General features: G+C 36.6%; 1 protein-coding gene across 5 annotated transcripts in view; it reads right to left on the bottom strand.

The window, feature by feature from the left end:
- Window positions 1-25602, bottom strand: part of NRG3 (neuregulin 3) — a 394717-nt gene that overhangs the window by 47833 nt on the left and 321282 nt on the right. For 3 of the 5 annotated variants that reach the window (XM_027459940.3, XM_013105802.5, XM_038181161.2), the window contains exon 4: window positions 20329-20355. The exons of 1 other annotated variant lie outside the window; for it this stretch is intronic. In XM_027459940.3, coding sequence (XP_027315741.3) covers window positions 20329-20355 — 27 coding nt within the window. The remainder of the gene's footprint in view (window positions 1-20328; window positions 20356-25602) is intronic. One more of the 5 variants, XM_027459942.3, reaches the window with a different exon arrangement.

The following is a 25602-nucleotide window of genomic DNA, read 5'->3' on the forward strand; positions in this document are numbered from 1 at the left end:
AAAATATAAATCCATATGTTTGCAGTGTCAAAAACACAGCCTGAACAGCACCTAACGATTTGTACAATAAACACTCTGGGGCACTGAACAGACTTACATTGTACTTAGTGACCTGGACTCTCACTCTGGCTCCTACACACCACATTGTACAAGTAATTACACAAATATAAAACACGTGAAGAAAAGCACTAATAAACTAGTCTCTCCACCTTTATCTCAGTAGATATTTGCTGGGATGTACTTTGCATAGATGTGGCTTTGAGTTCAGAGAAAACTGAATAGAAGATAAAGGGTCCTGATAATCTTCAAAGCTCTGCTGTATCGCTGAAAAATGAAAGTTTCCTACATAGGTCCCCAATGGATTACCAGCTTCACTCTGTGCAACCCCTCCCCATGGCTTTTCATTATATTTCATAGTCACTTAAGCCTTTTCCTAATAAAAAGACAATGCCAAGGGTGAGATTATGAAATACTCCAAAGTTAAGTTGATAACAGTTTAATTAAATGTTGCTCACTAACAACTGGCATGTCTCAGACAATAAAAGGGAAAAATGAATGCTGTAATTGCTTCTTTTGCCACCTTTTCACAGTCTTCTGTGATGCTCTTCCTATGACATTGCCTTTCAGAGCATGCTGTAGAAGATTTGGTCATGTGATGCAGTTGCTCAATTTAGTTTTACACTGAGCACGAAGGATTCACTTGAACTCTGGGTGGCTGCAGTAAGCCTGCATTTGGTATGGAGCAGGATCTGCATGATTAGATTTTGTCTGCTTCTTTTCAATTAAAATAAGAGGGCCAGGTTGTCAAAGGGAGTAAATGAGCAAAGCTCTGTTGAAATGAGTATTTACCAACTGAGCTCCCAATGTCAATAGCAAAATCTTCCTGTTAAAGGCAAGCTGTAAATTCCATGGCATATCTCTCTACAGACAAGTTGCACAGCACTTCCTATAAGCAAGACTTGTTCCCTTAATGAAGACTCTTAATAAAGGCAACATCTGCTTTTGTTTCTTTAGTTGTTACTTTGTTTGTTCATGCTGCAAGCACTGCATAGTTTGTGCTCAATGCTCCATGTGGCACACTTGTGCCCTACCAGTCATGCATGACAAGTAAGCAGCTAACTGATTTCCCTGTTATCCCCTGCCCATTATAACAACTTCTACAGTTCTATGACTCTTATAAGCTATATTCTTTCCATATGTAAAACAACTCTAATTCAATGTCAGCTTGGAAATTTCATTTTGATAAGTAGCTGGCATCAGTGCCTGATCACCTGCTATTGTTGAAACTAGCAAGTTAGTGACATGTCAAAAAATGTGCACAGCAAACTATTTTCTATAGAAGATAGAAAGAGGAGTGACTAAGCTCACATTTCCCCTTAAAACTGGCCTGCTCTTACAGCATTGAATTACATTACACAATAATTTAGTGTATGTTAACAATGTATATAGCCTTCTGATAGGTGTTCAGCATAATTACCAATTAGTAAAGCCAATTAAATAATGATCTAAATAATGCTATATTTAGATTGTGGTTTGCCACAATCACTGCGGGTATAAATAAGTTTTACCCTTACAAACTGGGAATCTATATGAAAGAACACATAGAAATTAAATAAAGAAAAATTATGAAAAGTTTTTTTTATTTATTTACAGAAATGCCTATAAAATAGGCAAAAATACTATCATATGAAAAGCAAAATTAATTAAATCCTAACACAAAATCTAGCAATAGCACATCTACTATGTCATGTACAACACCACAAGCTGCCATGAAACACATGCTCCTGTGTCAACAACTGAACAGCCAGAAGCAATGTCTATGTTTGGAAAAACAGAAGCTTGCAGAACTGAAGTAGTTTGGTTTATAATAGGTCACCTTTCAAGCTAAAACAACCTTCATTTGTCTCTCATTTATTCACTTAAAGACACATTTTATTGATGTTTTTCTGGAGACTGACACCAATTTTCTGACTCAGAGACAGACTGGCTGTAGCACTTATTGAATTTTTTCTCAGCAAAACTCCTGGCTTCACTTTTGCTATGAGAGCCTTCATTCTTAGAATTTGCTTTTAGGGTAACAAGAGTTACACTAAATAAAAACCTCTTTCTCTACAACACCACAATCACGGTGTTTAAGAGGACCACCACTGCCTCTTTCAGCCCACCCACATTGCCTCTTCACCAACCCCAACATGGTTTCTCCTTGTTTCATTGAAGCGGCACTGGACTTTCCCTTTGTTCTTGACTTTATCTTTCCTGCCCACATTCGCTTCTGCCTTAACCCATTTCATTAACAAACACTGGCCAAGAAGAGGGATTACAGCATTTTGCGACCTCTGATCCATTGTGCTCCGTGCTGAGCAAACAACGCTGCAAAGTAATCCAGCAGATGAGGGTGTTTTTCACATGCTACTTGTCTCCTGCCTAAAAAGCAGGAATTTACCAGTAGGCATAGAAAAGCACAGCAGCAAAGCGGAGAGCATCGGACATAACATATACAGTATTTTGGGTGACAGAACATAATTTCTTTACTTTATTCATAGTGAACGCTCTTGAAAACACCAAGCTTAACACTAGCAGTGTAAACTGAATGGGATTTGCTTCTATTATAAAGGTCCCCCTGCAGGTTTGGACACAGCTCTAATTGTTTCTTTATCCTTACCTAAGACAAACTGGGCAGATGCTGGGGAATATAGGATCATAAAGGAGTGTTCAGTGCATATTCTGCATCAAGTAGTTATGGAGTTCGTTATGCTGAGCCAAAAAGTACCTGTCAGCAGTTTCCCAGAAAGGCCAGCAATACTGCCCTCACCTCTGGAGTGCAGAACCTCATGAAAAGGGCACGGGTACCTCCCCGGGGGAGCATGGCGAGCGGCCAAGCTCTCAGCTATCCTGCAAAGCACTTTCCCCTTCTCAGGGAGCATGGTGGGGCACAAACACAGCCTCCACAGAGGCTTGTACACCACAGGGAATGTGAGGGGGGAGCTGCATCAGCAGGTGGAAGGCAGAAAGCTGCTGAGCACATGAATGCTTTGCTTCTGGGGCAGTGTCAGCCTTCCTCTAGTGATGGACTATGTATCCTGGTCCACCTCAGAAGCTGAGGTCTTCTGATTCAGCAACATTAACATAACAAATGGCATAACCTCTTACCCACATGGCACTTTAGATTATTTTTAGAACAACAACGTTATTCATCAGTAATGATTAAATAGGGAATTATGAGTAAGAAACCATTTTTCTTTGTAATATTTCCTGGTAATAGAATAACAGAAATGGTTCTTTTCTGCTTCCTGTTCAGAGAACAGAAACAGAAGTGAAGCATCCACAACACGATTGTCCATATTAATAGTAAAAACATACTTCAATAAGTTGCTTTAATTTGTCTGGTCAAAGCAGGATGCATCATTAGATGATGCATGACTGGACCAGTAGATTAGGTTAAAATGACAGTTTAGTGTCATACAGTGTATAGCATAAATGAAAAAATGTGACTAATTAAATGTGTGTGTAAAGACTTCAGCAACAATAGAAGACAGAATAGGAAAAAAGAAAAGTAGAAAGGATTCTAGCAAATAAAATATAGAAATCAATATACCAAATAGGTACTCCAGTTATTTCTATGTATAGAAATTGTTAAGAGCTCTGTAATATGCCATTATTAACTTTATTTTTCATGAGTTGCATTTTAGCTCATGAAACTTTTGATTTTAAAACGTTTTCCCATGGGATTCTATTATGAATTACTCTTTTCTTTTTCTTTTTTAAAATATATTCAATGTAGTTATATACTATAGATAGATAAATTTGATATAGATCAAGATAAATATATTTGCAGATTATATGTTTCAGTCTCTCACCAGTGTAAAAGGAAGCTATCTTGACAGGTGCAATGATAAAAGATACGAACACCAAGTTATTTATGCAAACTGTAATTACTTTACTTGTTGAAAATTATTCTTATTAAATGTGTAAGTTATAATCTATTATGGTACCTGGGATACAAAAAAAAATTACTCTTTTTTTTTTTTTTAAATTGCTTATAGTAATTTGAGACAATTCAGTCACTTGTAACTCAGAATACATTATCTGAAATGACTTCTGTTCACTATACAAATAGCTTCAAATCAGTTTGTAATCATCTTATACTGCACGAGAGAAATCTCACAATGCTTATATCTAGTAACAGTAAAATCAAGTTCTTCAACAAGAAATTGACCTCTTCCTGTTCAAGAAAGTAAATCTTGCTGTGGTCAGAATTCTTCACCCAGTTATTGCCTTGCAAAAAAAAAAATAACTCTTGCAATGCATTTCCACCTACTTGTAACTGTTCCTTTGTCTGTGCTACTGCACCAGCTCATCTCTTCATTATGCCAAATGAAGACTGCTCGCTGGCAGCCCTCTACTGTACAGAGGATTAAGCTGTCCTTTGACTCATCCCCTCTGTGCTGTTCCCCTCTAAATCGGACAGGTCAGATATGATGGAAGACACTAGAACACTTTACTATCAGATATTCCAAAAAAACTGCAAGACAAACTCTTTTTTTTTTTTTTTTTTTTAATCTAACTCACAATTACTGAAATTACTAACAGACAATTATTGAAAGCATAAAAGATTAATTTCCCAAATTGAAAAAAAATTTATGATAAAATTTTTGGTGGCAAACCACACAGTTGCATTCTTAGTGAATACTGCATACTTAGTGAATAAAAGTAAAATCTTAATATGCTGTCACTTGCTGAAGAAAATGAAAAACGATGCTAATGAAAATGACCAAATCCTTTTACATTCAAGTAAAATGACAGAAAAAAAAATCTATGTATATAACAGAAAGGGACAAAAGAGAGGAGAAAAGGATTATTTTCTGTCTTTTAACTGCCCATGAGTGGTAAGCTGAAACTACTTTTTCAAGCTACCAAAATATTTAAGAACATTTATTTAAATCTGTTTCCAATCTGCAAAACTATCTACTTAAGCAGGTGGAACAGATCTGACAAGTTTCTTATCCTTTGTTTACAAAAAAAATAATAATAAATAAATAAATCTCAAAATCATCATCTGTTTGACACTAGTTCAAATATTAATTGTTCAAGACTATTCAGACAATGCAATCTACAGAGTAAATCTTTGTTATGTGTTTAATTAGGAAAAAGACTCAACAAACTCAACTGCATCAGTGATCATGGAAGCCACTACTTCTAAATTAATATCAGTAAGTACTTAGAATAATGCTGTGTTGCAATTTCTTACATTAGTGTAGCATACAATTTGGGAAATAAAATTGTGGAAGACATTGCTTAGTCCTAAATGCTTTCAAATTTTTAAACGTATCTCAGTAATAGTCAAACACAATTTGAACATTTTTACATTTTCTCACAAGTTGACTGGACATTGTTACACACCACATTGTTTTTTTAATTATTATTATTATTACTTTATAAATAGACATATGGTTTAATCTGGACACTTTAGAAGTAAATTCTTCCACATTTACTTTTCCGAGTAAATATACTATTAATGAAAAAAACTAATTTAACCAGGTCAGTGCATTGTAGTATTGTACTTCTATCTTCATAAGTTAATAAATTATTAATAGATACTAGCGCATTATGAGGTTATGTTTACAGTACCTAAATCCACAATGCTAGTGTGCTGCAGTGTATTAAAACCCAAACTATTGGTTTGTTAGATTGAACAACCACCTACATAAGAATATCAGTGATTTTTGTAAAACAGCATTCATGATATAATTACCTATTACTGTAGAAATATTTCTCAAAGTATAAATGTATCCTCATGCTGTATGCCCTTGATGTTTGTACTACATGTCTAATCTGTCTCCCTTTCTTCTGTCTCTCAATTTCACAACATTAAAAATCTCCATGCCACTCAGAAGAGTGTAGATCAGCTCCTTCCTCCCTACCAACTTCTATTTTTAAAGACATCCAAAAAAAGAAACAAAATAAGCAAGAAGCAAAACAACTCAGTCACTCTGTCAAACAATTATTCTTGTCTCATCTTGTCCATCTGTCATTTCTACTCTCCTAAAGATGAGTTTACCCTGCTTGATTTCTTCAGCCTCAAGTACCTCTGTATCTCCTTGCAAGCTATTTTTTCAGAAGTAAATTACTCCCTCATGAACTACTTCATCTTGCTGTAAGCTACTATTCTTACACACTGATGTATGCCATCTGTAGAAACAGGTTTCCTCTTGTTTCTTTTTAGCCATGTAGATGGTGTGATCTCTATTACACCATGAGGTCCAGGTGGCAATTCAGCACATACTAAAGTGGACTGATCACAGTCTGCATGTACTGTTCACTCCTCACTGATTATAGAGCAATTCCAGATGATTAGCTTGTGGCTGGAACTTTAAAGTATCTATAGTTGGATGAGCCAAGTCTTATACGTTTATACTCAACCTGATGACATCACTACTGTGTTTGCTGCAAAGAATATGCATATGTTCAACAAAACCTAGAATCTTGCAATCTAACTTGCTGGAAGTTAGATCAGCAGCCTAAATGATCCAGGCTATATCCTGACTTCTTACCCAACATAAAACACTTTGTGTTACCTCTTGTTTGTTTGTTCCTTAGGTTACTGCAGAGCACACACCCATGACTTCTAGTATTTTATTTTATTTTTTTTATTATTTTTGAAAGTGACTACCACTTGTTGGTGCTGGCAAAAATACATAATAAAATAATAATCCCAATTAATAATCCATCAGACTGTCTTTTTAAACACATTTTAAGCAACTCACTTTATTATAAACACTCTAAAAAGAAGTTCGGCCAATATGTAAAATGATGTAGGAGAGGAAAAGTTGTCCCTAAAGGGAGATCATTAGTCTTTTCTTCCTTTTCCTGATAGCGTTGTCATAGAAACAGCAGAAGAGAAAGAATACTCTATTAACTTCACTTGGATTTATTGAGTTGCTTGTTCACTGCCACCATTCACCATAAAAATGGAATAGATGCATCTTAGTCTAAAAGAATGATGTCATAAAATATCATATGAAAAACATTTTAAAATACATATTGGCTTTGTAAATATTCACTAAAGCGGAAAGATGAGAAAAATATGAAAGAAGAACTACTACCTAAAAATATTTTAATTATTTTTTTAAAGATTATTAAAATTCACTAAAGTTCACAGATTTGGAATATACAACAACACAATGTAAATACATACAAAGTTGGAAAGGAAACAGCATAAGACAAATCAGAAAAGAACTCATCATAAATTTTCAACACTGAAGCATGAGTCAATCACAAATGTTAATTTGCCTTTCATGACTGCGCCTAATTCTGGCTATTGCAAAAGTATATGTCTATCAATAAAAGCACTTTAGGAATAGAGTGTGTGTTAGCTTAAAGCAAGGCTTGTACATTTATAACCTTTTCAAGCCTATTTTGATGGCATGCTCTAAAGTTTATAAATCTTTTACTAAGACTGCAAGATGAGACTGCAATGTTGAAGCCATTTCAAATGAAGAGTCTTCAATCCTGTAGTTTTAGACCCAAAGCACCTTTAACGTACATGGATAAAGTGTTGAACCCTACTATTCCTGGTACTTTTATGCCTGAATTCTGTTGAAGAGTCATATCAGGAATCACAGCAGATTATATATTGTATTTCTCTTAACTGTTTGTCAAGACTGTTAAACTACTTTTGCTTGTTTTTGTGACCATTAGAAAACTCAACAATATTATTTTCTTAACTTCCAGTTAATTCTTTGAATTCTTGCCTAAGTGCAGAATTTAACATGAGATTGGATAATAGTAGAGATTCTCTAGATAACAGTAAGAGCAACTTTTATCATACTACATGAGCAAAGATGCCAAAACTAGAATAACTTCGTAGCTTTTCTGTTATGATTTAGAATAAAATAACATTCTATACAGCTCATTAATTTTAGAATCCCCTCTTGTATACATCTGATAAAATACTATACTCTAGATCTGGATAACAGCAAAATCAGAGTGAGCTTTATTTTAGAATTGTATTATATCACGTAATTTTTCTAGTAGTAAATTTACAGAAATTAATGATGATGAGTTATTTGCCAGGCAAGAAAAGAAAGATTATCAAATCTAAGGCTAAACACATTTTTACAAAGCATAACAGTCAAAACAGCATAGAACTGAGGATCAATATGCAATTACTTAATAATATCTAAAATATAATAAATAGTAAAAGAAATAAATATAAACATACTCCAAACTAAACAAAAGCATAGTTCCAAAATATTTTTACATAAATAATAAATTAAAGTGAGAATTTTTAACTAAATATGAGGAAGATTTATTTTGCCATTATGAGAGTGAGGCACTGGAACAGGTCACCCAGAGAAGTGCAGTCCCCAGTTTTTAAAGACTCAGCTGGATCAAGCCCTCAGCATCCTCTTGGAACCTGAGCTAACCCTGCTGCTTTGAACAGCAGGTTGGACTAAAGACCTTCTGAGGTCCCTTCCAATCTCAATTATTCAGTGTTTCTATGACTTGCTTTCTGCAAATACTTTCTAAGTGAAGAAGAAACTCTCAGGCACAACAACTATGCTTTGAACGACAGCAACTTCAGACAATCAGGGAACAGAAAATGAAAGGTACAAGAGGGAGCAAAACAGGTGGTATCGAGCAAAAAAAAAAATAAGGATTAGGGAAAAAGAAATATATGCTATAAATTATATAACTCAGAGGAAGCACTTCCAACATTAAATAGGGAGGTTAGTACATAAAGAAAGATAGCAAAGTGGGCAGGAATACTATAAATTATTTTAAGAAGTGCAATGTAGCTCATTGCACTGCAGAACTCACGAATAACAAAAAGACAGCATCTTGGAGATGAACACGAGATTTGCAAAAAGAACTCTGAAAAAAATCTTAATTACAAAAAAGATTTTAAGTTCTAGCATAAAAGAAAAACAAGAAGTTCTGAATAACAGATGTAGGTGTTAATATGTGGACTTCTGATTATTCAGAAAATTTAACAATACAAACTATTGGTAAGGAAAAAAAAGGATAGCATCAACAGCAAAGTAGTAGCAATATCAAAATAATCAGTAAATAAGAGGTGGCTGCAGACAGAGGTGTGCCAAACAATGAAAAATAAAAGGAAATCACAAAGGAAGTAAATAGGTAAAAATCAACTCTTAAGAGCAGTGACACAGGAATAATGACAGCAAGGGACAGACTCCTTTGAACAGCAGAAGACCTTGCAAAAATGTCTATCAGCATGGCTATGTTATCAACAGAAGCATCAATATTTTTACAGCACCAAGAGTGAAAGAATGAAGTGTAAGATGAAAATATCAAAGAGACTGAGCAAGCAATAAAGGTGACAAAAGGATAACTGAAATGATTGATAGTACACACCTTGATACTACGAAGAATAAGCAGTAGAAAATGAGAGAAAACAGTAATGTTAAATCATGGGATGTATTTATGAGAAGATAATTCCAAGGCAAATAAACCATATACTGGTATTTTCATTTATTTTTTTTTATTAGCTTAGTTTATTGAGAGAAGAAACTACAAATTGAAACAGAAGCTTTCTATTTATAAAAAAAAAAAAAAAAAAAAGAGAAACGGGGCATATTTTGGTGGGTGAAGAGGCATGGAACAGGTTTCTTAAAAAGTGAACTGCTTCCCCACCACATTTTTCACAGTAGCTAAAAAGGAAAGGAGTATGTCCCAATTTATGCAGCATGCTTGAGATGAAAAACTAGCACTGAAAGAATCCAGGGACACAGGCGAGACATGCAGGAAGATATCTGGAGCATACTTCAATCCTAAATTCTCGAGGCAGCTTGTCACATTAAGAATTACAGCTGCAAACTTAAAGGTGATTCTGAATTTTCTTTGCACAAGAACTATTAGATCCACACTGCACACGAATGAGCACACTGAACTGGATGATTACTGAACTGATTCATGGCCTACAGATGCTAAAACCAATCCATAAAGGTATTCAGGCAACGAAACGATAAAAATAGCTGATACATGAATACTACCAAGTTCTAAAAGATATAGCAAAAAATCACAAATCACTCAAAAAAGCAAGCCAACAGCATACACTGCTCACTCCTCTAGCAGAACAACACCTGTTGTAAAAGCTGAATAAAGCAGCATCAATAACACAGATTGCATTTTCATTGTCTTTCAGATGTTTCCTAGCTACACCAATTATCAGTGAATTGAGAGATTTTGACCCAATATTGAGAAATAAGATATTGCCCTCCCAGCACAGTTCCCACAACTCACTAGTATTTGGCAATCCACCAATAAGTTATAAAATATACATATTTACATTGATGTTTTAATGATAAAATCCAGTTCTATTGGGGAAAAATAGTGAGTATGACATTTAGAACATGTAGCTTAAAATATGTAATCCCAGGAAAACACAATAGTTATCTTAGCTTTAAAAAAAGCACAATTAAAGATGAGTACATCTACTGTTTGTCTCCAGCTCACCTACAAATCTCTCAAAGTAATTTAATATTAAACAGATTGATTTAATTCTACAAGATTTCTATACTCACCTTTTCCCACTAATGGCCAGCCATTTTATTTCAAGACAAGATTCACTACTAACTGGAAGAATGAGATGCTCTGGTACTACCTTACCTTGATAAGAGGCTCCCCCATCGTGTGAGAAAGAATTTAAAAGCACCCCACAGAGCTTTACAAGAAAAAGTGACACAAATCAAAACCTTATTTTGGTGATTTTTTTTTTATCTTCATCATTCATCAAATGAACAGAGTTAACTTTGGATATTTTCTTGTTTATATCTTAATTGAATTGCCCAAAGTACAGAAGTATAAAAAATGTCATGCAACAAGAGTACCTGCAATCATAGTGCTGTTCTCACTGACGCAGGTTATTAATTTAATAAATTCTAGCACTGCAGCACATACGACTACTTAGAGCTAAACTTGGCTTGCATAGGGATATGTAAGTCTTCACAGCATTGAACAACTTGGTGCTTTTCCCATGCCACACCCAACAGAGCTAAACGCAGGAGTGTTGTGAGTGTACCTCACTGGGCACTGAACAGAAGAGACAAGTTTTAGGCAGGCAGCATTGAAGGTCCACAGTGGGCTTCATTCTGCTCCTTTAGAGGCTTAAAAGCTTGTACTTTTTGAGACTAAAATTATTACTTCAATGACAAAAGGAAACAACTTACACTCACAGCCATTAATAGCACCATGTGGGAAATTACTAATAGAAGTATTAATGCTCTTAATTGCAAATAAACTTCTCTCACTTTCATCTTCTCTACAAATGAGTTAGTCTTATTAATTCTGTCTAGCTCTTCTCCATCCACTATTTTGAGCATTTTTATTTCTTTTTTAAGTTTCACTGTCAAATATTGAAGACCCTAAATTGTTTCTGTTAATTCTTCTGAGAACTTCAATACTATCACCTGTCATGCCCCTCCATTACCAGGCTATTATTTTGTATTTCCACTTTGATCTTTCTTTGTATTTGAATGTGAAATGCAAAATTACCAAAGGACCTGAAAGAATAACCATAGAGTAATATTATACTACTAAAGACAATAGAGTTTACTCGATAATATAGGCATGAAGCAGTACATAATTCATTTATCATGAACATAAAAATGATCACATTAATTTGATAATTATTCATAAGTATAACCACAGTGACTAACCACATGGACATGATCCAAATGATACTGAGAATTCTGAATCCATAAATCAAAATACCTCATTGTAATCATTTTTACCATCCAAAGGTCCAAAGTCTGCACTGGTAAACAAAAAACCATGTCTGTCATCTGCATGCAACGTTTTGCAACTCTGTGATTGTTAAGAATCAAGCACACAAGAACAACACACACGCAAATAGTGATACCCTGGGTAACTGGACAAACAGCAATTTTCAGCATAGGCATGTTAGTTTTGAAATGAAAATAAACTGATATTGATGAGGATGGAAAATGGGATCATGAGACAATTTTCAATTATTGTAAAAGTAACTTTATTAAAAACAATCAGCTGGAGTTGGAATAATGACTTTGTGTTTCTTCACATGCCAATATCGTACAGCTCCTGCAAAAGAAAAGAAAAAGGAGTACATGAAAAAATAATTTAGTGCTCTACAGAATGCATTGTCAACTTTTCCACATTGCTTACCCTTCTCCTCTGCTCCCAGCAGCTAGTGGCAGGACACTGTCTCTACTCATTCTAGGCACAGAGGACATAGAAAAATTTAGTTCACTGTCAGAAACATCAAGTTTTCTATACAACTGTAATATACATTGTAAGTGCACCACTGCCATGGAACATTTAGTGTGATATTTACCTTCTGCTTTCCAAGTCCTTGCATTGTTTTCTGGATGAGACTTGACATCTACATGACACCTCAAAGCAGAAAAAGGACAAAGTAACACGATTCACCATGGCTGCATAAACATGGCACAGCACTGGCATTTGGAGCCTCTTTCCTGTAGCAAGATAACTTCAGTACACAGTAAACAACCACTAAAAAAACCCCACAACCTAGTAGACTAACAGCAGACTCCAAGTTCTCATGTCTCTTCATGTACATGTTGCACGTATTACTATGAAGCCTCCTCCCAGGTCCTTGCTCAACTGGAAACACAAAACCTCACTGGCTTTGTATCACAGCTTCTGGCAGGTAGCTGCCTCCACCACCACCTTGGATGTTCAGGTCTCGCCTTTGTGTGCTAGTCACATTTCACACCATACAATACATACTAGTCACTGTCTACACATTTTTTCATCTGGTTAAACTATCACAGCCCAAACAAGGCCAAAAGTAAAATATCAACATTGCAAGTCATCTGATTATGTTAGCATGCCCTTGTGATGCCTGTTTTTAACAACTCCTTGAGCTAAATGAAGCATTTACCTAAATACCACGTTCAAGCGCAGCTCATAAGGCTGACTGGGTATAAGGTCACATTTAAATACACAGCTGTCTGTTCAGTTGGTGCCATCCAATTACCTGCATTTCATGATGAAAAGAGTTCACCTTTGTGACACAGTACCCACGCAGCAACCTCAGGTACATCCCTGATCCCAAACCAGAATGTATGCGTAATTTGTATACATAACAACATAATACAGCAAAAACCTCTTTATGCAGATGAGATGCTGTGTTCCCAGTTGAAATCCAGCCTTGAAGCACGTCTCTTCTTCCCAAGGTGACAATAGAGTGCAGTTGTTCTTAAACCAACCCTATGCAGAATAGCTTTGTAGCTGGCACTAGGAATTCCATGGCAACTTACCTGAGAGCTTGTATAAAACATCCATTTTGTAGGGCTTCCTAATTCTGTTTTCTAGTCCACAGATAACACCGACCTTACTAATTGCTCTCTGATCAGCACATAATGATACACTATACACACTCACATAAGAAGTGACAGAATAATGGCTATACGTAGCATTGCTGATGACATACACCCAGTTATACCCTGCTTCACACAACTAACACCTCCTCCAGCCCAGCGCAGACAAACAGAGAAACCCTGACTGATTCTAGTTCCTAAACTCATCAATATACTGTATTATCAATAAATATATACATACAATTGCGTTTCCATATGTTTCACCACAAGTAATTAATAGATACAGTTAGGTGAAAGCAGAAGAAAATACATACCTTGATGTTATTTTATCCATATAGTTCACAAAATGACTATTTTGATAGGGAATATGGTCATGAAGTGTTACAGGCTACTACAGCACATGTAAATTAACCGTATGGTGAATCTGTTAACCATGCCTTCTAAAAACAATGCAAATTAATCCAATCCAACCCACTGCCAATACATAAAATGTAGACAAATCGGAAAAATGACATACAGAGAAAAGTACAGAAGGTAGTGGTGAACCAAGGTGATAGCAGAGCTTTCTCCAGCCCCTGAGGAACCTCTGATTTATCCATTACTCTCGTAGCATGAAGACATCAGCTGTTTCTATAAAACTCTCTCTTCTGGTACTTATGTCTCTTTTCTCTAGAGCTGAATAAATGACTGCTCTTATCCGCTAAAAGAATCCCGTGCAAAGTTCTCCAGATCCAAAGTAATTTAGTGCCTCAGAATACTAATGTTATCTTGCAACATACTTAAAAGTGATAGGTATTTCACAAAGCAAAAGAAAGACAAAGGTCCCAGGAATGAAGCCCTTACTAAATTTGAAAAAAAAAAAAAGTAATGAAAAATTTGGTCAGGATTAATAACGAAGGGATTAATGGAGCAATGACAACAACTGACATTACCTAAACATCTTCTCTTAGTTCTTTCAGAATTTATTAAAGGTGTACGGAGATATGATGAAATATTTTAAATACTTATGATTAAGAACAATATTAATTAACTAAATAGACATGTGTTGATCATGACCAGAATACCTAATAATAGATTTTATGTAAACAGAAGCATAAAAAAGCCAGTGCCACATATTACCATAAAAAAAGATCTACCTGCTAAATACTTAAAAAAGGAAAAAAAAAAAAAAGAAAAGAAAAAGAGGAATATAGGGAAAGATGAACTTTATTTTTTTTAAACATGTCCGTTAGAGCAAATATATTCTTTGCTCATGCAAACGAGCATTCATCCTCTTTTCCACTGAAGATGGAAGTATAAGAGGATTTTATAACAGATAAGAGTTGCTAAATGACAACTATGGCTAGAACCATCCGCTGGTATTTATTTTCATTATCTGTTTGCTGCTACAAGACATTGGGTTTCAGAGGATGGTTCACCAGCTGCACATTTTGTGAACTGTGAAGGAACCAATGAACTTTATGTTTCTTCTCAAACAAAATAAATAGTATTTTTTGCAGTCTTGCTCATACTGACTATCAGCAAAACCAACTTTTGTTGTTGGGAAAGATCAAAATGCATCTGTCAGTGTACATGACACAAGCTTACAGAGTTGATTTATTAGGTGTTCCCAGAGTCTTAGGCTTACAACCATCTTATCACAATGAGGAGACCGTGAGAATTAGCACAGTGAAAACAAAGCAGGCACCTTCTTCTCCAATATTAACAACTGCTCGGAATACAAAAAGCAAACATTTTTCACACCATCATCACCACAAGGTGATATATTAAGAATAATTTTCATAGCATTCAATTCCTGAGTTCTTTGTAGCTCTGCTCAAATAAATGTTGTTTAATGATTCTCCACCTGTAAGGGTTCCACATCATTGTTACTCCTTTGACTTCGGTTAAGTTTCTTCTGATTTTTCCAAAAAAGAAAATCAGTTTTAAGGAAGAATATTTATTTCCCGAGTAAGGCCTAAATACCAGAGAGTTAAACTTGGCAACTAATTTTAACAACTGCTATATTAATTTTGCAATCCAAGCATAGGAGATTCAGGTTAACACTTCATAATTATTTATACTACTGACATTAGTTTAACTGTTAGGCAGCCTAAGGAAGAGTACTATTTGATATGACAATGTATTTCTGTTGCACTTGCCTGTGACATGTTATTTTCATTTGTATCCATCAGACATTACTGTTACTAAACAAAAGATAAAGATTCTGGATCATCAGATTAGGTGTTGTGGATAAACTGCTATAACAGTCGTGCTTGTTCATGTATCACTCACCTTCACACTTCATCCTTTAGAATGCCCTAACTCTGCTCATTCTTGCTGTAAGAAATTAGTAAAACTGATGACTCCTTGTCTTGGGTACCGACTGACTCTTTACCCGGAACACTTGTTTGTAAAATCACCCTCAGGCTTCTGCATCTCTTTTGCGCATTAGTTAAAGCAGATTTTACTCTGCAGCTGAGACACGCACACATGAGGTCAGTCTCCACAACCCAGCTACCAACCGGGTTGCAACTACCATCTCACCAAATAACCAGATCAGCCGTATTGGCTATCAGAGATGTTTGGCTTCATCATCAATATTTCCAACTAACCAAACAAACATTCAGTTCTGAAAGTCAAGAAGACTGATTGTGATGTGTACATACTCTACCCCACACTAGAGCTAACAATACATCATTTAGTTCTCTCATTCAATACTTCTTTCAATCTCTCTCATTTATTACAAACTCACTGCCCCAAACAAGCACTAGCAACAGCCAGCCTACTTTCAATTGACACAAAATTGTTAATACACATAGATGTTCAGCCTGTTTATAGGAACATCATGATAATATTTACTTACCTATGTGATAGAAATTTAAATGACATTGCAAGCATCATCATTGGTGAGACATTTTGGGAACCCCACAGAAATGTGCACCAATCCAGACCAGGCACCCTGCATGCTGAGGCAAGGCAGGTCCCCAGTGCACCATGGCATGCTCCTAGGAGGAACCAGGGAGCAGCAGCGAAGAGTAGGTGAACCTTTCAGCCTCTCACAAGGAAGAAAACTGTGTTATGCACTACAAAAAGAGATTTAGTCCCCAGAGAGTTGAGAAATCTAAATGTAAAAGCCTGACAAAAAAGATAGTAAATGAGAAAGTAAGGCACAGAGTGATAAAAATATATTGCCCACAGCCTTTCGAGTAGATTGCATCAGAGGTGGGAACTGAATCTAGTTCACACAAGTGAGTACTAAACAAGACTTTATTTTTTCTTTCCTTTGAGGTATTAGGCAATGTGCAACATGACCATATCATCAGAAATTTCAAGAAGCTCAGCCACTCTGATTACAATACTTAGATGTACATTTTTGAGAGGACAGTGTCCCCTGAACACATATATGAATTTCATTTTTCCCACAGAAGCTGCATGAGCATACATCAGAAGCATACATCTGTTGTCATATTTGCAACATTTTAAAACTGATATGCCACATTAATAAGTCTGCATTTATCTCTGCTATCCGTATGAAGAAACAGACACTCCAAACCAAGGCCAGCAATAATACTAAAGTACCAGGTATTCATGTTTGTGCATGCACAATAGCATACAGAACATAAACCAAATAATATCCAAAAGGAGGCAGAGGGGAACATGGTCAAGGATAACAAAACAGCAAGTGTGTCAGATAAACTGAATGTATAACTCATGTTCAAAAAATGCTGCATGTGAGAGAGAACTAAAGATCAGTCAAAGGTCCTGGCTGGAGGTGGGTTTGGCAGGTAATGGGACAGCAAGGTACACAGACTGCCAGTGAGAACCTCTGCAACTGGCAGCTGCTGGAGCTTGTGGGGGAAGGCAGTACCAGCCAGTTCAAAAGGACACGCGAATTCATGGACGGCAGATCCGTATAAGGAGAGTAAAAGAACTGGGCAGGAGTCTATACTCCAGCAAATCTGGATTCTTGAGAGTCTGACAAAAAATGGCTCATTTCCTTTCCTTAGAGACTGAATGCTTAATTAGATGGACCATTCATCTGCTCCACTGGGGCATCTCCAGGGATGGATGTTCTTATTTAAATAAGCTTTTAGTTTTACTGACCGTGGAGAGTCCAGCCTTCCCCAGGAATCCAGGCTTACGTGGCTTTTGCTCTTAGAACAAGTTTGTGAAAAAGTGGTGAAAATAATTTTGAAAAGCAAGGCAGGGATCCAAATTCTAGGTTTTTATGTAGTGTTCACCATTACTGTTTCACTTCACCTAATTACAAAATGTTTCTAAGAGAGTGCAGCGGTATCTTCCATTCCTTCATTATCAGTCAGGAAAAACAAAGTGAAATTCAGTTCTATTTTGAAAGTGACAATACTCTCCAAATCAATTATTACACTATTTTCCTCAAAGAACAGGGGAACTTCAAAAGCAAAATTCCCAGAAGACAATGATAGAAGTGGAATCCCTAAAGCAACTGAACCCATAAACACAAAGAAAATGCTAGAAAGCATGTCCTGGATTACACGCAATTGAGGCTAAGCTTTGCATCACCCATACATTGCTATTTCTAATAACTTAAAAATATTTGTCGCAGTAATTGTGATTATTTTCTACAGTACAGAAGTAAACTGATGGGAAAGACTTTGCATTGGTGGCCATAACAGGATGCGTATATCGTCACCTCATGTCTCTGTATACAGAGTGGGGATTTGTATATTTTGCTTTGTGTACAGTAATGATTCCATATTTGCTTACACTTCTTAAGTAGTTCTTAAAGGGGGGTGGGGGGTGGGAGGCAGCTTTAAGAAGCACAAGCATTTCACTTTCATGTGTAGTTCTGGATTTTGCTTTTTTCTAGCCCACCATAAAACACCTCAGGCCTCATCTTAGGCTCTGTCATAATATTTCCAGGCTGGAGACACAAGATTTCATTAATTTGTATACAATCAGGATCTGTTCCGATATTAAATAAGACAATCAGAAAGCTACTCATATGCGAAGACTACTCTGAGCCAAGACTACAGGGATTGGCTTTATTTCAAGTCTTAAAAGAGACATCGTAAAAACAAACAAACAAAACAAAACAATACAAAAACAAAGAAAAGAAAATAAAATGTTCAAAATGAAGCTAAAATGCTTCAGCTTTGCCTCCTACGGTACGCTTTCCTGCTTCCTATGGAAAAGCTTACTCTTTGAATCCTGTATGTGTTCCTTATCCTCTTTCTTTTATGTATATGCTTATCTTTCAGTTCGTATGCCTCAAGATTGCTGCTTACAATTTCAGTTAAGCAGTAAAATTATAATATATGCAGAATCTTCCGTGTAAAAAATTTTGCTTGTCAACGAAGTCTACAGAAACACTTGCATTAATTCCACCAGTACTTTTAAAGTTTCCTATAAAGTGAAGTGAAACACCAAGCTTCTAGAGCTCACAGAATCACAGCATAACAAAGGCTGAAAGGGATCACTGGAGGGCATATCCTGCCCAACCAGCTGCTCAAAGCAGAGCCCACTTGCAGCACCATCAGGGTACTCAGAGACCTCTCCAGCCAAGCCTTAAAAATCTCCAGCAATGGAAGCTCCCCAGTGTCTCTGGGGAACCTGTTCCAGTGTTTCATAGTAAGTAATGTGAACTTTTTTTTTTTTTTTTTTGATGCTGTTTGGGCCCACCGCCTCCCTCACCTCCACAAAGAGTCCAATTCTGTCTTCTCTGTAAGTAGTCATCAGATAGTTTTAGATGGGAGGGAGATTCCACTTTGTCCTCCTCTATGAAACTAGTGCACTTTGCATCTCTTTGCATGTCTTGAGCTCCCTGGCCATCTTGGTGGGCATCCACTGGACTCAATTCAGACTGTAAATCTTTGCCCTTACCTAGGGAGTCTGAACCTGGAGACAGGTCTCTAGGTATGCCACAAAAGTCCAAAAGCAGTAGGAAAAAAATCCCTCCACCTGCTAGCTGTCCTCTTGCTAAATCAGCTGCACTGTTAATATTCATCACCATGTTGGTATAATGACAACTTATACTTGAATTGCCAAAATAAACCCCATATCATCACTTACAGTCATAAGGTTATCATATTTTTACTTTTAAAATCTGAAAAAAAAATGGGCAAAACTCAACACATGCAAAGGATGCACTAAAGGTAATTTTTTATGACATCCATACAAGTTCACAAGCTTTTTATTACAGTGTCTTCAGTCATATGCAATAGTTGCTTTTTTTTTTTTTTTTTACACAAAAGATGCATCAGTTCACTAACTCTACTAAGGACAGACTTGAGCTTCCTAAAGAAAATAACCCATCCACTCTCTGCAGATCCCCAGCTGAGAGGTGAAGCAATGACCTATTAAGTCTGTCAGTTGCTCGGGCTACGAATACATTACAAGACAGCAATGGATTCAATAGAATATCACCTTTTTTTTTCAAAAAATATAAAAAGGAATTCTTCTGATCTGTTATTCACTCCTGCTTAATTTAACTTCAGGTTAGGAAAAAGCTTATTTGTCATTTTTTCTGAAAAGAATCCCTGCAACTTCTCTGTTAAATGCTAATGAAATGGTTCACATTAAACATAGTTACACATTAACACTGCAGTCAATACCAAATTCTGAAAACAAACAAAAATGCTCTCTATTTTAAAATTTATTTTCCTTTACATGAAGATAGGCTCTAACTTCTTTCTAAAATCTCATATAAAATGTCATGATACACCCATATAATTTCTACAATACATTTCATTAAACAACAATAAAATACAAAACAAAACAAAACACACACACAAAACATTACTATGAAGTTTATAGCTCTCTATAAACAAGAGTGGACAAGAGAAAAAATAGATCTTGATATAATTTCATATGTAATCAGTAAATATAACAGGAGCTGTTCTCAAAGCCCAATCCAAAATCCACTGATGAAGTTCATGGGAGTCTTCCCATTAACTTCCACGTGCTTTGGGATGAGGCACCAAGATACATGTTAGACAGTGAAAAAAGAGAAGAGAAAACTTACCCATGAATTCGATCCCTAAATGGTCTGCTGTACATAAGAAAGCATGTAAAAGAAAAAAGAAGAAGAGATGGAAATGTTAGAAATAGACAAAAAAGTAAATACAATCTATATCATCATTTGTATTGTATGATTCAGTATTGAATTCAGTACTTTATGACAGATGCTGCAGAACTCAGTACAGGGTCAGGGATATACTGTATAAGGACTGGTCTGAAAGAAAACCAGAGCTCTGTCCTCACAGGGGCAACTGTAAGCCAGAACTTTAAAGTGTTGTCACTTAAAGTAAGTGTATTTGGGGTAGGACGTGAACACCTGCACTCATTATATTTACATTGACTGAACTGCCTCAAGCCAGTTACCTACAGGAATTCATCCTCTCTTCCTCCTTAAAATCCTCTCTCAATATCATTAATTAAAGTGTTCTCTTTCATTTCTCTTTCAGGGATCAAAACCTAGACTGAGAAATGAAAGGCTTTTATTACTGAGTTTTGCAGCTCGTTACAGTGGCCATGCCCCCACCCAATGTGATTGCACAACTGTGGTGTGTTCCATAACAGAAAACCCGACTTCAGGAAATAGCAGGCACATTGCCTATTTAGCCATTTGTTCTGATATGGAGCAATAATTTCAAGGAAATCAGAACAATCAAAACCTTTTTTTTTTTTTCTTTTTTTTCAGTCACATGGACTGAATTTACCATAATGAGATCAAACCACTTCAAGACCCCTTTTTTCACATGACTAGTGGCGGTAGTGAATCATGGTTTGATGCTGTTACAGAAAGAAGTTTTAGTGCAAAGTAGATTTCAATTTATATAAAGCCTTTATCTTTTTTAACTTGATAGGAAGTATGTTTAAGTTGACATGCAATTAAAGAATAACAAACTCTCCACCCTTCAGGGACAGGGCAAAGGCAAAAAATAGAGCTGACTCTTCAGAACTGGGTGTGTAAGGAGTAGCTTCAAATAAACTTAAATTGTGGAAGACCAAACTTTCTGAAAGGGTGCAAACCACAATTTTTGTCTATGCTAGTACTGACATTTTACTTTTGTATTATACGTATACAATGTTTATGTTAAATTAAAGCCATACATATATGAATTAGGGAAATATAACTTCACACAAATTTAAAGCCATACATCACGCATCTAATCAATATTTATGCATTCACATCCAAACAACCCTGTTGGCACAGGGATTTAATTCTTAGAAGAGCATGAGATTGGAAATATCAAAAGTGCATTTAATATAATATATTCACAGAGGTTGTATCTTGCTTTTTTCCTCAATTTTTCTGTATCTACAAAATCCACAAATATCTGTCTGCAATTCACACCTTGCGTCTTTCTGTAAACTAGATGAAGATGTAGCCACCAACTGCTTGCTTTAAAAAAAATTATAATGGAGATCAAAACACTGTAATCAGGTCTCCAAGGAGCTAAGGATATTCACACATGAAGATCAAGCTGTATCATCTTTTTAATGCTATGTAGAAGAGCTGATAAAATTATCCTGACCAGGTATGCAGGTTCTCTAAATAGCAGAGCTTCCCATGCACGGCCTGCACTCTCCTGCATTCGGTTCACCAACAGGGTTAAAAGCTACTTGCTCAAAAAGAGCATACAAAATACACCCTTCCTTTAAAAACTGGAGGGTTCCTTAACAACATCTGGAAGGTTCAATTGAAGAGGGCGGAAATTTGTCAGGTTATTTATTTTAAATCTCTCACGTGCCTGGAAAGCAACTTCAGCAACCAGCATAGTATATATCGCTGATAAAGCTGATTTACAAAGATTATGATGAAAGGATGTCTAATGGGATAAACCCTTACAGTAAAATATCTAAGCTGCCAATTTGTATCACCAAGAACTGTTCTACAAGCTCTGCAAGCAGACACCTGGAAACAGAAAACACCGCATTAATAATCCCTGCGGATTTGGTGCACTGCGCCATTCAGAGCGCATAGGCGCTTGCACAGCCCTCTTCCCCTGCATGACGGAAATGGAGCCCAGGCTTGGGAGCCAACCTCTGCAGTCACCTGCAGGTTTGGGGAAGAGCCACCATGCCCAGAGTCATGACCAGGAGATCACCCAGGAGGCATATCTGGGGATTATGGGCGTCCCACTGACTGAAGTGAAAAACACCCAGTGACAGTGGCATCCTGTTTAAAACACACTTTCCAGACCACTGGATAATGCGCAAGTGCTGTCCAAATGTATCTATAAATCCATATTTTTGCTTGGTTTTGGTTTTAAACTGCAAAGAGACTGTAATACAACTCTTCACTTTCTTCCCCCCTGTTCCCTAGTTTAAGTATGTCACGACTTCATTTTAAAACAAGAAAGATGCTCTGATCCCACACACAGCGATGGGATGGCAGCACTACTTTGGCTTAAGGACTTCAGAAGGAAGAAGAATAAATAAAAGAAATAACCTCTTAAGAATCTGAATGTACACACAGCCTTCCATCCCCTTTTCTCTCTCTGCAGAAATTCAGCTGTACTCACAAGTTAACAAACACCTAACTTCAAAACTTAATTCTTTAATATAAACATGGCTCCTACACACAGAGTTGAGGATGCAAAGTAATGAAAGGCAAAAGAAGAAATATCAGCAGTCATTAAAGTAACTGCTCCCATTGTTTGGCTCTTAGAGTAACATTTGTATCATTCTATGATGTTTCCTCCACTAGACAGAGAAAAAGCAAAAACAAACATCCAGCATGACAACCCCAAACCCACATCTTTGCATAGAGAAAAACATAAAAACAAGAAAAAACAACAACAACAAAAAGCAAAACCAAAAACAGAAAAGGAGAGAAAATGACTGCTGCCACCTCTCCCCTTATCTGAATCCTTGTCTGAGTTGTCTCCTTTGAAAGGCCACCTCCAAAAACTAAATCCACTTTCTCAGAAGGCAGAATCGGGTGCCAACTCTCTGGGAATAAAGCCTTTATTCCACAGACAGGCGCCACCTCCAGCAGAGAAGTGACAGGGCTCTGGCAGGGGTAGGAGGGCCCTGAAAGCTCCCCACTAGAAGTGCAGCATGGTGAACACCCAGCGCACCCCTCCCCTGCACCCAGCAGTGGCTGGGACAGGAGGCGTGGGGAGCAGGTTATGGGCATTGGCCGGCTGCCCTTGGCTGCTCTCACTCACCCTGTTCTGGTGAACATAAATAAATGCTTTCACAAGGGCCATCCTTCTCCGAATCGTGCTTTTCCTCTCTTGTTGATGGCAAGACCTTCCAGCAGGTATTTGTGAGAGACGTGCACACTGTAGGGCAACGGGGGCAGAAAGCAAGCTGTGGTGCTGGCCAAAGGCTGAACCAAGCACAAAACCATGGAAATACTGCCCCCTGATATGCCCCCGTGTAATAAAGGGCTGCTATATTCCTACTCAGTCATAACGCGGACATGATAAACTGCATCCAGAACGCTTCCACGGGGACAGAGTGCGGAGTGTCAAGTAATTCGCCATCAGGCAATGCAGTTCCTTCAAGGACTCAGTTCAACAAAAATGTATATGAGAGCTATTAATGTGCTGAAGCGTGGGCGCTGCTCCACAAGATAGGGTCATTAACCAAATAATGTGACTGTATTTTATTTTTGTTATTGTGATTTCTTTTCTTTCTGGTATTGTTATGTTCTGAGGAAATAATATATTACTAAGACAGGAAGACTATTCACTTTTGTATTTAATTTTATGAATATTTCTGTATTTTGTTGTTGATGTGGGAAAAATACTGTGCCTTATGGTCCTTGTATTATGTGAATTTGTTGCTAATATTGAAGGCATTTTAATTTATACTTTATGAATACATACACACCTGGGAATACTTGATAACAAGCACAAGAGAAGATAAACTTGCACCTGCTAATGGATAAATTTACTAGTGCTTCACATGCAACTTGCAGCCTTGGGTCTGGATTATGGTTTGCTGGGGCCTTTTTCTTACTCGTATTAACATTGAGTTTTTTCCCAGTTCAAGACAGGTTTCATTATTCCGGGTGCATTCTAACACACACTATGAATAGAAATATAAATATCCCTGATTCGTATAAGAAAAATATTCATTATTAAAATATTCACTATATACCACTTCAGACATTTAAATCTGTTCTAAATATAGGTTGACTTTGGCATGAAGGAGACAGCTTTACAATATCTGTGCAAAGTATTTTCCCCTGTAAATGAAATTTATTGGTTCCAATAAACTCATAAGATTTGCTAAATTGTCCTTGGTAGTTTATGTCTTGAATAAAAAATGCAACACTGTAATATGCTGCAAACTACCTTGGGACAGCTCAAGTGTTCTGAACAGATTTGGTCGATGGGAATAAGACAAAGTTTAAGACCAACCAAACTTTGTCTGAAATAGGAAAACAACAACAACAAAATCCAACCAGCCAACCAACCAACAAGCAAACCTTTTCATTAAAAAAGGAGCTAGCTGAGGATACTACCTAAACACTGAAACTAAACCTACTCTATCCATTATGTTTTACACTGTTTGACAATACACAGTTTTCAGCCTGGTCATGTATTTAGTGAAGATAAAAGCATAACTGGTTAGATACACATGAAAGCATATTATTTTTGAAATCCAGACCACTGCCTCACTTCAGCATGCGAGCCCACAGCTTTATAGGACAAGCTCTGTCTCTGCTCAGCAGGGAGGACAGACAACCTTCTCTGGATGTTAGATCAAAAAAAGGAGTTCTCAGACTTAACAAATGAGCCAAATGCTCTCAGAAGCTTTTTTCAGGCTCAAAACCAAAAAGCACCAGCATGTCAAATGTGAGTTATTAGAAAGCACAAGACATTTTGTTGTTTGTTTTAGAGATTTGTTTCTACAACTAATTTGCACAGAGATACTCTTCACAATATTTAGGGGGGAATGATTGGGACGATTCAAGGGAATCAATCAAATAAACAAAATGAAGATAATTCAACTACTGTTTTTTTCAAACTGTCTTCATTGAAAGACATTATACAAATCTTACTCTGCAGGACATGTAAAAATGGATCAAACTAAATTCTGAGATGGACTTGGAGCAAACTCATACCTGGTCCGTCCATTTATCCTCTCCAAAAAAGAGGGCTGTCAAATTTTTTGTTGATGTGAACTTCTCTGGCAAAAGGTGTATTCACTACATGCTAGATGGGGTGACAGTAAATTTACAGAATATATCGGTAATTTGTCCTGCCCACGTTGACAGTAATGAAAATCATACATCCCTTATACATCCCTTAACAGACTGGGTCATTTTTAGTGA

The sequence above is a fragment of the Anas platyrhynchos genome, chromosome 6 (assembly GCF_047663525.1).
Source record: "Anas platyrhynchos isolate ZD024472 breed Pekin duck chromosome 6, IASCAAS_PekinDuck_T2T, whole genome shotgun sequence".
Taxonomy (NCBI): Eukaryota; Metazoa; Chordata; class Aves; order Anseriformes; family Anatidae; genus Anas; species Anas platyrhynchos.